This window comes from Microchirus variegatus (assembly GCF_963457635.1).
Source record: "Microchirus variegatus genome assembly, chromosome: 2".
NCBI classification, from domain to species: Eukaryota; Metazoa; Chordata; class Actinopteri; order Pleuronectiformes; family Soleidae; genus Microchirus; species Microchirus variegatus.
In genome coordinates, this window is record NC_139803.1 from 29,455,961 (window position 1) to 29,469,848 (window position 13,888).

General features: G+C 43.3%; 1 protein-coding gene across 6 annotated transcripts in view; it reads right to left on the minus strand.

The window, feature by feature from the left end:
• The window catches only part of qkia (QKI, KH domain containing, RNA binding a), a 61,910-nt gene that overhangs the window by 16,211 nt on the left and 31,811 nt on the right, over positions 1-13,888 (minus strand). For all 6 annotated transcript variants that reach the window (XM_083885969.1, XM_083885966.1, XM_083885970.1 and 3 more), the window contains exon 4: positions 6,530-6,673. In XM_083885969.1, the coding sequence (XP_083742095.1) occupies positions 6,530-6,673 (144 nt within the window). The remainder of the gene's footprint in view (positions 1-6,529; positions 6,674-13,888) is intronic.

Sequence of the window (13,888 nt, forward strand, 5' to 3'; positions counted from 1 at the left end):
AGAGGTAACGTATGTGCTGCAGCAAGTGTGCACATGCAACTAAATGCCTCCTAACGTCTTCCATCTTCCAAAATGTCTACTTGATGCGCAAATAAATATACACCGTACTGTATACCTACTACAAAAGAGCCAGGATTTCTGTGTATCCGCTTAAATGATTGATGACACTACACTATTATTTGTGCTTCAAATAAAGAAACACCATATTCTTGTTTACAATTATTTAAATAAGTATGAGTGTGTATGGGAAATAATCAATTACATTTAGGTCCAAACAAGTATTTTGTCTCTCATCCCATGAGCACAGTTTAAGGACATATTTACTTTTTTAACCACTTATACTGCAGAGACCGATATATATCCCCAGTCCTTTGTACGGATTGTAACCTGTGTGTTGTTAACAGGATGTGGCGGCCTTCAGGCCACTGCAGAAACAATAATAGAAGTAGTGTTCAACGGCTTGTCCATTCAATCCCCCAGAGAGAGAGACAGAGAACGGCAAATACACAACCACCACAAACAAAGAAAACAAAGAGAGGGGACACAGGGGACGAGGAAACATGGACAGAAAAGATGACTATGGTAAGATAATTAAGGTTTGCTTTGACTTAGCAAGTTGTGACTAAATATATGAATAAAAAACACCCCGTGTTTATTTGTTGTGGTGTTGGGATCTGGCGCTCGCTTGGGTGCATGCTCGAGTAGATGCTGTTGCCCCTCACACGGCCACTTCTCACGCACTAACCAATTAAATGACATGCAGCCGTGATCATTATTGGCAGAACTGTCAGAAAAAGTCACATATGCTACCTGTCGTAAAAGCAATTATGTGGTCAATTCCGATCACCACCACTTACCACATGTGGACGATTAATCACAGGTAATTTATATGTCACACACAGGCTTTTTACAGAAGAAGAACTTATTATGCCATATAATTGTGCCTAAACAAACTTAATAGGAAACTTTTACAGACTGTCCGAAACTCGTTTTTGTGTTTACGGGCCCTTAAGTGTTTGCTCTTGTCCGCTCACCTGGTTAAAAGGTTTAAATGAGAGCGTGGAGTACTTATCTCAAATGTATTAGCAGGGTATAGAAGCACCGAAAAGGCTGAGTAAATGAGCGCAAAGAGCGTAATGAAGTCGAGATACATAATGATGAAAGCGGCAGACGGGAAGAGTGCTGGGAGTGTGTGTGTGGTCACCGTCTAGAGGCCCGGCTCCTCTCTTTCTCTCTCACACAATAAAAAAAAACAGCAGAACAGCAGTGAAAGCAAAGCACAATGATGCAGACTTGTCGTCTCAAGTAGAGGTCACCGAGTCAAGGAAGCCAATTAAAAAGATGATTAACATTCATGTGGGAGATTGCAGTGTCTTCATGCAGGTGGGTTGGCTTCACCATTCTCTCTCACTTTCTCACACACACACACACACACACACACACACACACACACAGTGCAGTGAACAGTGCAGGCCAGCTTGTTGTAACTGCAGTGTCCTGGGAGGTGGAGATCAGGAGGTTAATATGATCCAATTCAGCTCGTTCATTAGCCTGATGAAGGTAATAACAACCCAGAGGGAGAGAAAGGCTGCCAGGTTGACTAAGAGCATCTAACTACTGGCTGCCCGCAAACGCCTCGAAGTCTACATCATGAGCTCACCGCCACTTTTGTTATCCATCACATTTACGTGCACATAATCGCAGACTATACTGGACAAGATAACGTCGCCTTTCTTCCGCAGTGTGACTTCACGTGCGAGTGTGTCGCCACCTTTGCTCAGCACATGCAGCACGTGCTGGGCCCCCCAATCGCCAGACGCCAGTTTCATCACTCCTCAAATCTTTTTCCCGTCACGAAGCGAAGACGCATAATCTCCCACGTTGTGTGACCATAAAGTTGCAGCTTTGAAGTAATTGCACTATTATGGTTTTTTAAGTCCTGTTGCCGTGCATTGCATCACTCACGCCAATAAATCAGGCCCCAACTAAAGCTGCCGTTTATGGAAATGGATGGAGATCATGCATGGCAGAGGACGTGTGTGTGTGTGGGGGGGGGGAGCAGTCGATTAAGAGTAAATAACAGGAGAATGGTAGTGATAGGTAGACCTAACGGAGAATAAACATCATTAATTGGAGAGGCACACATGGATGGATGCAGCCAGATGGTGTTTTGTACTCATTTGTCATACATTGCTGACAGAGAGAGAGAGAGAGGGGGGAGAGAGAAAGAGAAGAGAAGAAAAAGGGTGTTTGCCGATTGCCAAGTCAGAACACTGCTAGAACAGACTTTGTCTGTTAAAATCGAGTCATCTTCTCTCTCTGCCCCTGTCTTTCCTCTGAGTGGTTCTGGTGGTGCTGTGATTGTAGCACTCTGCAAAGCCGGATGCTACTGGCAAGTACAGACACAACACCCTGCAGATCGGCAAACTTGGCTCGCGCTAAGGTCCATCTGTCTGCCTTTTGCAAAAACACCTACTATATATTCCTTCCTCTGTGGTGGTCCACGGCAGTGAAACACAGGAGGGTAGAGAGAGACAGAGAGAGAGAGAGAGAGAGAGAGACTCAGGCTGTGAAGAGCAAGAGCCTGGAACTATAACAAAGGGTCACGGAGGTTTGCCCAAAAGAGAAACTTAGTCTTGGCCTATTAGGAGAACAGCGAGGCTGGTAAGCCAAACACGGCAACGTGTGGAGGTCTCCCTTTGCAAGCTACTGAAAAGCCATTGAAAACCAAAAAAAAAGAAAAAGAAAAGTGGAGCAATGAAACCAACCTGTAATTTCCAAAATGTGGACTGGAAAATACCAGAAACAGATCTTTACAATGTGACTGAGGGAACAGGAGGGGATTGGAGCACGAGAGGGAGCAGTGAGCTGAAGCTGGGAAACAGGGAAACAGGAAGTCTTTCCCACTGTGTTGCAAACGGAGTGCAGTGCTCGAGGCCACTGGTCTGCACGGCTGCTACCATGCTCACTTTGTTCTCTGGAACGACACTTTCATTCAAGCAGACATGCACTTGGCCTCTCCAGGGCCAAAGTGCCCCAGTGCCAACTAACTCTTTCTTTCTCTTTGTGCTGCTCGCTAAAAAACCAAGCCTTCGCTGCTGTCTCATATGCTCAATATGTGTGTGTGTGTGCAAAAAAAATTCAAGGCCAGCTCACAATTTCTATTCTTTTTTTAATGTACTGTAAGTGGCCTGCGGCAAGTGTTTGTCATCAGTGCACTGAGTCAGATCCGAGCAGTGTGGCCACCATGGTCTCATGCTTCCTCTATAAATCTATATACATATGCTTCAAAATAATGCTGCTTCAGTGGTTCAAAAGGAATGACCTGCTCTTTTAATTGAAGGAACATTTGCTTCACACCATAATGTGTCAATGACTTCAAGACAAGAAAAAAAATGGCCAAAAAAAAATCACTAAATACTAAAAATGATAATTCAAAGCTGACAATGATTAAGAAAGGATGTGCTAATGCCGTTTCTTTGTTACCAGGGTAACGTGTTTATAAAAGCATGCTTCATTTCCCAAATCTGCCATATTTTAGGGGGAAAATATGCAAAAAAAAAAAAAAAGCAAAGCCATAATGACCTGACAAATATATCTCACTAGAGATACTAGAAAAAGAGGAAAGCCCAGTGGCTTATAGGACTCTTTAATCTTCAAGCACATAAAGCATGAAGCTGTGATTTCAGCCTATGACATAATATGCAGTCATCATGTACTGTAAGTAAGTGGATTTTTTTCAAGCTAAGATCACAGAAAAGAAGCAAGAAAAAGAAATACTGCTTCTTTACTTCAGCGCCACTGCCCAGAAGCAAAATGTAAACAAGTCTATGACCAACATATTTATTAGGAAAGGAAGAACAGAAGGGGTTAGCGACAGACAAGGCCTTTGTGTGGCCTCCACCAATCGTCTGCCTATCTGTCATTTTCCCATTAGTCCCTCAAAGATGCTGAGAGGACAAATGGGAATTTATTATTGTACCACAACAATGTCTAGTGCATACACCTGTCAATCACACACTCAGTGTAATCTGTCAAACTGCGACTGCATTATGGCCTGTAGTCAAACATTTAAGTTATGTTTTTCATTCCTTTGGCTCTCATCCTAATCACTGATATCAAACAGCAGGTTGATAGAAGAAAGGAAATAGATTCTAGGTTAATATATGTTCTAAGTGATGCTCGATAGGCTTCATCGATCACATGACAGTGCCTTCCATCGTACCAGTCTGGAGACAGAAAGGGTACGCAGAGTGAGCAAGTTAGGGTTCTTTATGCATTCAGGTCTGGAAGCATCAGAGTGGAGGTTACCCACAGTGCAGTGGGCCTCTACTGCAGGTTTCGTTTGACTGCCTTAACCTAAAGACTCAAGGGATAAGCAGAGCATTTTAGTCAGTGTGTGTGTGGAAAAGTGTGCGTACCAGTGCAGGATCAGTGGAGTAAATCCACACTTGAAAGAGTAGCTCAATCAAACTCTCCCACCCATCTCTCCCTCTCTCTCTCTCTCTCTCTCTCTGCCTTCCTGTTTCTCTCATCTCGACAACGCTCCCTTGTTCCAAGTTCATTGAGAGTTGAAAAGTTCATGGAAATTGGGTAAAAAAAAAAAAACAGGAGCTATCGGGGTAAAGAGGAACAAGTGTGCACCTTTAACCCTTCCCTGTCAATCAATGTCTTGAGAAGGAGCCGTCATTGACAGGGCATTAACACAACAGTCAATATCTGCTCTGTTAAGCACTCGAAAACACAAAATGCATGAACAACATATTCCCTCATATGTGTCTCGGGTCAAACAATTCCATTGACAAGTCATTTCATGATCAAATATAACATTACTGCATACTTAGATTAAATGGTTAAGTATAGGCTTCTCCATGCCAGACATCCTGGCTTCACATCACACGTTGAGTCAATGTGACATTATTTAAAAAAGCAAAGCTATCATTACAGAGCGTTTTAACTTTACTGAAAAAACTGAAGACAAAACAACATTTGGTTATCTCTCTCTCTCTCTCTCTCTCTCTCTCTCCTTCCTCTTCGTTTCCCTTCTGGAGCTGGGATGACCTTCGGTGACAGTTAAGCGTGTTTAGAGAATGTGATTCAAAGCATGATCTCATTTAGAGCTGGAACTCCGAACCGTATTACATTTGCTTTAACAAAAATAGACCTCTGACTACCGTTCTTAGGAATTTTATAGAATTTCTAGATAAACAATTTGATATTATATCATAAAATAAGGCAGGAACATTTCTTTCCTCAACGATCAAATTATTTATGGGTTCATTTGATGGCCTAAAAGAGACAATCTGCCTAATGGAATGATCCCTTCATTACATTTAAATGAACAAAGATGCCTTACTTGAAGGAAAAATTGCCTCTGGTAGACTACGACGGGTCATTAATTAGCTCCATAAAACTCTTATGTCTGAGAAATAAAAGTGGAGAGCTTCTTCTTATTCTTAATCTCCTGCATGGTTCAGATACGAATCTCTAGAACGTCTTTAATACCCTTGTTTGGATGGGAAATTAATAAGGAATTCTCAAAGAGTCTGAAGGCTATTGCAGTGGCACTCTGTTCTGATGAGGGTTGGCTGCAAGGAGCCTTCAGTGAGACAAAAGGGAGATGTGCCGAGTTACATCACTCCTCAGAACAATGTTGCTGTCAAATCTCTAAGGTGCAGTTGAGATTAGCCTACAATATCATGTGATCACATACTTTTAAGGTAAGTTCAGAGGGGTGAGAATTGAGCGTCTGCTTTTAACGCATCTGTATTTGCTTATAATTAAATGGGCTGCGAGTCTTGAGCTGTCACTTTCCCTGCGGTTATAAAAGGCATCATTATTCTGCTCCTGAAACATTACAGGCAGATAAATTGCACTGCCGTGCAGCTATATCTAGGACAATCATCATTCATGGTGTATTTATTTCTCCCACACACATAAGCACAATTCTGCATTTAAAAGATAAAGTGGCTCAACAATATTAGGATTCATGTTACGAAGCATCCGCTGGTTGATCTCGCACGCCTGGCACTGACTGATCTCATTTCATCAGACTACTAAACCCTGTGGATTGCCACCTGATGGCAAATCTGTGCTGTCACCTGCCCCTCTCATCAGATCACCACAGTGAACAGAGGAAACGCACATCACATGCCAAAAAAACGACCAGCGCATCACCGGTGGCACAGTGTATGAGGAAGCTGGGGCGGAGGGGAAGCAGGGATGAAATGTGGCAGTCACAGGAGGTGTGTGCAGCTACCCGTGTGTTTCCAAACCACTGGGGGTGCAGCCAACCTGTTCACCTGATCTATATATGGAAGAAAAACAGGAAGCGAACAGTAGGAGAGGGGTGCTGTGCCATATGTAGCCCCATTATGCCGTTGTTCACACTGAGATAGCTTTACATGAAAAGGCTTCTCTGCGCATTAACGCGCCTAAATCGGGTTCAACCACGTCCTCTACGACAATTGCTTCTGCAGAACACTTGACAGGGTGCCATCATGTATTACGCCATGCATGTTGTACTCACAGCTGGTACGAGGAGCTTCTTGACCTCTTCCACCGCTCTTCTCATCTTGATCTCCGCTCTGCCCTGTGTATCTTCCACCGTGATCAGGACGTGGAGGTCTTCGTTTAGGTGCTCCCAGTTTGGTTTGCCTCTGTTTTGCTCCTCCTGGACAAAGATAGAGGGAGAAACAAAGAGGTGGTGAGTGAATGCACCTCTAAAGAGGGAGAAAGTGCAGGCGAACGTCTCACAGTTTAATACACGGAGGACGACAGGGCCCTGTGCAGGGAAGACGGATGACAGGATTGGCCCTTTAGTCAGCTATTTAGCTTCAACTTTGAAAGGACACCTTTCTTTAATAGCTACCCTACCTCACAAAGACGAAATTGACAGCCAGCCTGCAGCAATTAATAACAGTAAAAGACGGATGAATGGACGGATCAAAGAGATATGGATGGGGATTTTAAATAAAACCAATTTAATGGAAAAAAGGGGTTGTGCATGAAGGTACTTAAGTGAGTGCCTCTGTCTCTGACTTGCATTTGTGTGGACAATGGAGTAACAATAGCTCTCTGAGGGAGTGTTTTTTTCCTCCTGAAAAGGCAGCGCCAAGGCACTCACAGAGTGCCAAATTGTAGCACTCATGAGTCAAAGGCAAAAAAAGGGCTATACTGAAAGCCTACCATCGCTGATCAACAGCCTTTCAAGGCAGTTAAAATACAAGCACTGAAGACATGAATGCAGAGGACATGGTGCATAGATGGGCTCACAATACTGACCAAAAACACCACACAGTAGCTTTGAAGTGCATATCAATAGACATAACAATTCTCCTGCACAAGATTGACACACGCATGCCGCTGTTGAATTGGAGTCTGGTCGTGCTCAGTTCAAATTATAACACTTGTATTCACTAAAAGCACATTCGCACTTGGCTCTTTTGAGAGGAGCGAGACTGGTGGAAAGGTAGAAATTGGATATGTGGCGACAAAATGTGGAGTAGCCTCACATGTGTAGGTGCGTCTACGTTTAAAATATCTCTTTTCTTGCCTCCTCGTGTTGCCCTGCTGACAGTAAAAGCAGTGGTGTGACACTGACAATGCTCTCAAATGCTTTCGGAGGTTGTATCGCATGTCACTGTACAACCATGAAAGCCAGCAGTTTGAAAGCTGACTACTTCAAACCCCCCCCCCCGCCCCCCCGAGTTGAGGAATTTAGGTCTCGGTTGTGTGGAAAAACACAAAAATGATCTGACTCCATATTAAAATATCAAAACAGATTTTGTGGAAACAAACCAAGACAATCAAACCAATAGACAGCAAATTGATGACTTTTTTAAATCAAATTGTGATTTCCTTTTCCAGATGAGGTCAGAGACTGAAACAGCCCCTCCCCCCCTCCTGCTGCTGTTGGTGCTTGTTTGTGCAGACTGCTGATGAACTCTGCACCGTTTACTCCTGCGCATGCTTCCGAGGAGGAGAGCGCGGGGGGGTACCTGACATGATTTCAGGACGCTGCCCTGCGCGTACACACACGCACACACACACAGCTTAGCACTTGAGTCGAGTGCCACCCACCTACCTTCTACTCCAAAGAGCTGTTGCCATGGCACTGCTCTTTTTAGTGCACGCGCACGCGCACACACACACACACACACACACACACACACACACACACACACACACACACACACACACACAAACACAAACACAGGGGGGTTCAATATTCCACTCTCGTTTTCTCCTTTTCTGCACAGGGGGAGGGCCTACTTTTAGCAGTCAGCCCATTATTTCACCATGGCTGTTTGCTTATAGCCTATTAGGGGACATGGGGGATGGAAGGTGACTCAGCCTCTTCTACAGTGGACAGATACATTATGAAGGCAGCCGAAAAACACATGGTGGGCATACACAAACATATTGTTTATTAAAGCAACATTACACTATTTCATTTCAATTTTGATAGCATATTTATTTAATTGCTTGACTGAGTCAGAGCCATTTTTGGAACCAGTCCCAGTATGTTCAAGAGCAATATGGAACTGTTATTTAGTTAAAAAGACATGGAATTATAAAAAAGGAAATGTTTGTAAGTTTTGTGCGTTTGTTATAGCAACTTCACTTCCTGTTCTGAAACCACTGGACTACACCCCGTTGGGCTGCGTTTCAAAACAGCGAGTGGGATTATGCAGCTCAGCTCCAGTCGAGCGAGCAACAGGCTTTACTTTATGGTAAACACTCAGACTCTGAGCACAGACTCTTGTACCACCTGTGGCTGAAGAGGCCGCTGATGAACAGCAGAAATGCTGCTTTAGTTGGCCGTAATGAGATTTGCCAATCATGCGTCTGTGTTTATTTGGTTCGACTGTATCCATGAAGACATGAGGAGAAACTTACACACACACCCGCACACACACACACACAACAGCGTGACTGACTGTGAACAAGGTCGCAGTGTGCCCTCTGAGAGAAAGTGACAGCATGACAAAGGGGTGGAAGGGTGAGGGGGGGGGGGAGAGAGAGTGGGAGGGTGACAAAAGAGAGGGGAGGCGAGTGCTGGAGGGAATACTGGGAAAAGCCTTTGAAGAGAATGCCCATGCTGGCTGACATCAAATGCCATAGCATTAACTACATACTGGAGGGTATCAGTTTTGGCAAACATATACACATCATCTTAAACAAATAAAACGAATACTGCATCTAGGAACAACATCTAAGAATAGGATCAGAGGAAAAAAGGTTCCCCGGCTCCCGTGGTCTGTAGAACACCTGTTTGCCTCCTGGCTTTCACACCTCTCAGCTTGAGCCTAATATACTCTAAGGCCTCAATTCTTAACATGGATGACACCACATTCATAAAGGTTATAAAAATAGACGACTCTTTTTCTTCTCACCATGACCCTCCGCGTTAGCCGTGTACATGTTCATGTTACTTTATGCTGCTGTTGCTGTTGTTGTTGTTAATGTCATCGATCCTGTTGGAACCCTGGTTTCTATCCACGGGGAAGTCGCTCTATTTATTACTGCAGGGACATGACAGGGCGGACATTAGCAGATGCAGAGGTTTCAATCCTGCGTGTCGCGGCTGAAGGTCAGCCCTGCTTTATATACCACCCTGCTGCTTTGGGATTTTGGAATATGTGGTAAAAATGACGTCCTGGCAGCGCTGCACTTTAACACTCGTAAATGGAACTATTTGCACCGTTTCAACTCTGCCTCTCTCTCTCGCTCTCACGCTGAACAGTCGACTACTTTGATCCACAAGGACGTCCTCGACTGGGGTCAACGCACCCGAGGCTAAATGCCAGCAGACAAAACAGGTGCAGTGGGGGAGCTGCAGAACCATCAAAGGATCGACGAGGACAAGTGTGCATGTTGAGAAGGAAGGATCGGCTGGTTAAGAAATGGGATATGGAACATTGCATATGAACAAGATAAACTAACTTCAATACACAGTAGGAAAAGTTATTTTTTTAAATTATGAATTAATTGGGTTATCAATTCATTCGCAGACAACGCGTTTTAGTTTTTTGCCATGATTCAATATTCAGCAAGACTTGTAAGATCTTATTTCTGCGCCTCACTAAAGAGCACCTGTCAGATCAGCCGGATCAACACTGTTTCTCTCCTCCTTTGTAAACAGGTCACCTAAATGTCAGGTTTCTTTTTAGTTATGTGAAGAAAAAGGGGAACCGCACTACAGCTTACATCAACAGAAGTAATTATAGCACCAATAAACCACAGTGCAATTGTTGCTACACCTGCAGCCATTTGCCTCCCTGAATGTCCTGCACCATCACATCCTCCCTATTGCCCTCGCAAGTCATTTCCAGCCAATAACCCCTTGGGCACCAATACCTGGACTCTGCTCTGTGTTTTTTTTTTTTTTTTTTTTGTTAACACAAAAGCTTCCTGTAATTTCTTAATAAAAAACAAACAAGCTTTTGTAAGTGCTGGGTCAGGTAATCTGCAACAAAGAAATGAAGGAGAGCAGGCTTGTATGCTACACTGCCAACAGGCAAATCAAGTTGAGAATATTGACTGACTGCCAACGTCATCGAGTGCCAGTTCTTAAGCTATAAAATGTTGGGAGTCATGGTGTGGCGCTGTCAGGTGGCTGGCAAAGGCTGAAGGTATCCAGAGCCAGAGGTCTATACTGCTCTGCCAGAGATCACGCTGATACCACAAATTCATTACATGCTAGATCATCAAAAATGTATATCCTGATATATACTTCTAAAAAGCACTGTAGGGATCAAGGTTAAACCTAAAATACACATCACAATCTGAACTGACATCAAGTGTTAAAATAAGGTAGCATCTACAAATCAATCCATTCAGTGTTCAAAATAACACAGAAAATGAACGATTCTGTCATTTTAATGATATAAGGACATTTATTGTAGCTCCAACTACAACAGCTGTCAGTGGTGCTATCTGTGCGCTCACACTGTCTGATGGTTAAAACAGAATGAGGAAAGTGTTTTTTGCAAATGGGAGGAAAAACACCCCTGCACTAAATCAATATGATTTACCTGTAATTTAATTGCCGCTGTTCCTGCTGTTGTTGTACATTAAGCACGACTGTAAACGTCAACACCGGGGGAGACTCGAGCCGCCGCATCACGTGAGAGTTTGAATTAGAACAGTGATCTAGACGTGAGTCCCATTTCTGTCCAACGGTTAAGACAGTAATCATCACAAAGGACAGAGCTAACAAGCGTCCTCCCTTGACGGCCGCATCTGAAAACTGCCTAAGATTTCACAACAAAACATTCTGAACACCTTAAAATGAAACGCTCTCTATGGAATTGCGTGTGCGAGCTATTCTGTGTGAACAAATGTGTCATAAAGTCTCTGCCCAGAGAAGTACAGAGAATGCATCTGAAATTAACTCACTCTCACCTTACATTTCGTCTCATTTGATCAGCGTGTGATGTTCTGAGAACAGGTTATTATTCTGAGTTAGTCTCCTCCGTCTCCTCCTATTCCAGTTCAACACCATGCCCCACATTGCCGTCATATATAACATGTATCCACTGGACAGATAAATCCTCTGAGGCTGGAAGTTTGTGTAGGACTCTGTGCTGCACTGTGGAGCCAAGAATAGAACTATCCGCGCACTTCCGGATTTCGGATACCATTGCCCTCGCCAGCACTCTTGCGTGTTTTACGAACAAAGCGGAGCTCCGCGAGACAACAATTCCAGGAATTTAGCGCATTGTGACGTCCCAGTGGTTGCGGAAGTCAACGTTGAGTGTTTATCTCCTGTACTTAGACTGAGGAGGATCACAAAAACATGAGTGAGTCATCTTTTTTCACACTTTGCCGACTGATAGGACCTCCAGAGTCCCAAATATAAGGTATTTAAATGATTAAAAAGTTGATTTTGCATAATATGGGACCTTTAATATTTCAAGGGTTTCATATACAGATGTTAAACACCATTTCCTGCGTAGTATTAAAAATGCAACATTGCTAAGGAAAAGGACACCGAACTTAAACCAAAATACCTCTATATTTTCCCCGACAAGAAAAAGAGAAAACACAAAAATAAACCACAGTGCTACCATGACATTCTTATAACTGCAGTACAAGCAGAAGCTAAATCCAGTCGAGGACTAGACTGGATCTCGCTACGTATTTTATGCTATGACTGACTGAATGCCACTTCAAATGTAATGCATGGAAAACAACAAACCTAAAGAGACACCATGGGCACACAACAAACAAACCGAAGTAATACAGAGTTCAGATCTACGATGAGGTTTCCTCACTTTTAAAACAAAACAACTATATTTACAAACAGTGCTGCGCTGCCTGCAGGTCACTGTGCTAATGATTCACCCAACACAATAAATAAACATTTTTGAGAACGACTCTAAATGTTGTCAACCTAGTTAGTGGAAAGAAAAGATTGTTCTGGGTGCGAGTTTGTTGACAGATATTATTATAGCCGTCTCGTACTTTTAAACGATGGCTCACAGAATATTTAAAAACATTTGCAAAATAACAATAAAACCGTTGCATCCACTCTACCTATTCTGGTAGAGTGGATGCTTTATTCGAGGGCTGTGTTGCAGGGGTTCTTTTGGACAGTGAGGGGTTGTCTCCTTTCTAGTATTTGTCATTATGTAAGTAAGAGAGCTTGCATCAGATTTGCTAATCTTTCCACAGCTCATTCATTCATTCATTCATTCATCTTCTACCGCTTTTATCCTCCACATGAGGACTGTGGGGGTGCTGGTACCAATCCCTGCTGACATGGGGTGAAAGGCGGGGGTCACACCCTGGACAGGTCCATCACAGCAGAGACAACTGGAGACAAACGAGCATCCACTCTCACATTCGCACCTACGGTCAATTTCGATCGTCCAATTTGCCTAATCGCCACATCTGCATGTTTTTAAGACTGTGGATTTGAATTGTGTTGAATGACTCTCCTTTGAAAGAACTGAAACTAAACTAAAAAAGCAGATGTGCAACAACAAAGGGTATTTACTGTGTCATTGTTACAGGTGACAACAAGTTCAAGTTTTATAAGGAACCACAGTGGTGATAGCTCATCTTTAAAACAAGACAAAACCCTGGCCTGTATCTTATTTACAATTAAATAGATGAAGTCAGGAGCATCAGTGTTTCCTCTCAGCGGTTGTGAATAAAATGACTTGAGTGAACATAATGCGACACAATGTTGGAATGCAGGCAGGTAAAGTGTGGCACATGAGCTGTATTACGAAGAGGAAAAAAATGCATATTTACAAAGAAGAAACACTATTTTATTCTTAATCTGCTTCTTTTCTCTCACCTTAGTTCTTCATTTTCCTTATCTTCTGCACCCTCTCCCCATTATTCTCTCTCTCTGTGTGTGTGTGTGTCCCTCAGTCTTTGCCTGACTCTCTCCCACTGCGGAGCTCCAGTGAGCCGACTCCCCATCAGGCAGTGCGGCCCAGGAGGGAGCAACTAGCTGAATTATTGAGAGCATAAAAACGCTGCCGCTAATGGATCCTGAATAAACACACCGGCGAAGCTTCTGCTGTGGCTTCCTCTGCTGCCACGGGGCATCGACGCTGAAAATACTGAGGCTGAGGATGCAGTGACTGGAGGCTGCAGCTGTGGCTGAACCACACTTATCACACACACATTTAAAGCTTTTGGGGTACAACATTTAAGTCATTTCTGTTATTTACTGAAAGGGAATAATGGAAAACAAGCAGATTCCTGCGTGATATTTTTCCGTTTAACAGGTGATGAGGAAAGGTGATGTCATTTAAATGGAAGAAATTAAATCCCCAAGTTCAAAATAATTGTGTTCTATGCATGGAAAACAAAATCTGCCTCTTCTTCTATACTTCTATACTTCGTGCACAAGTGAGCCTGAACA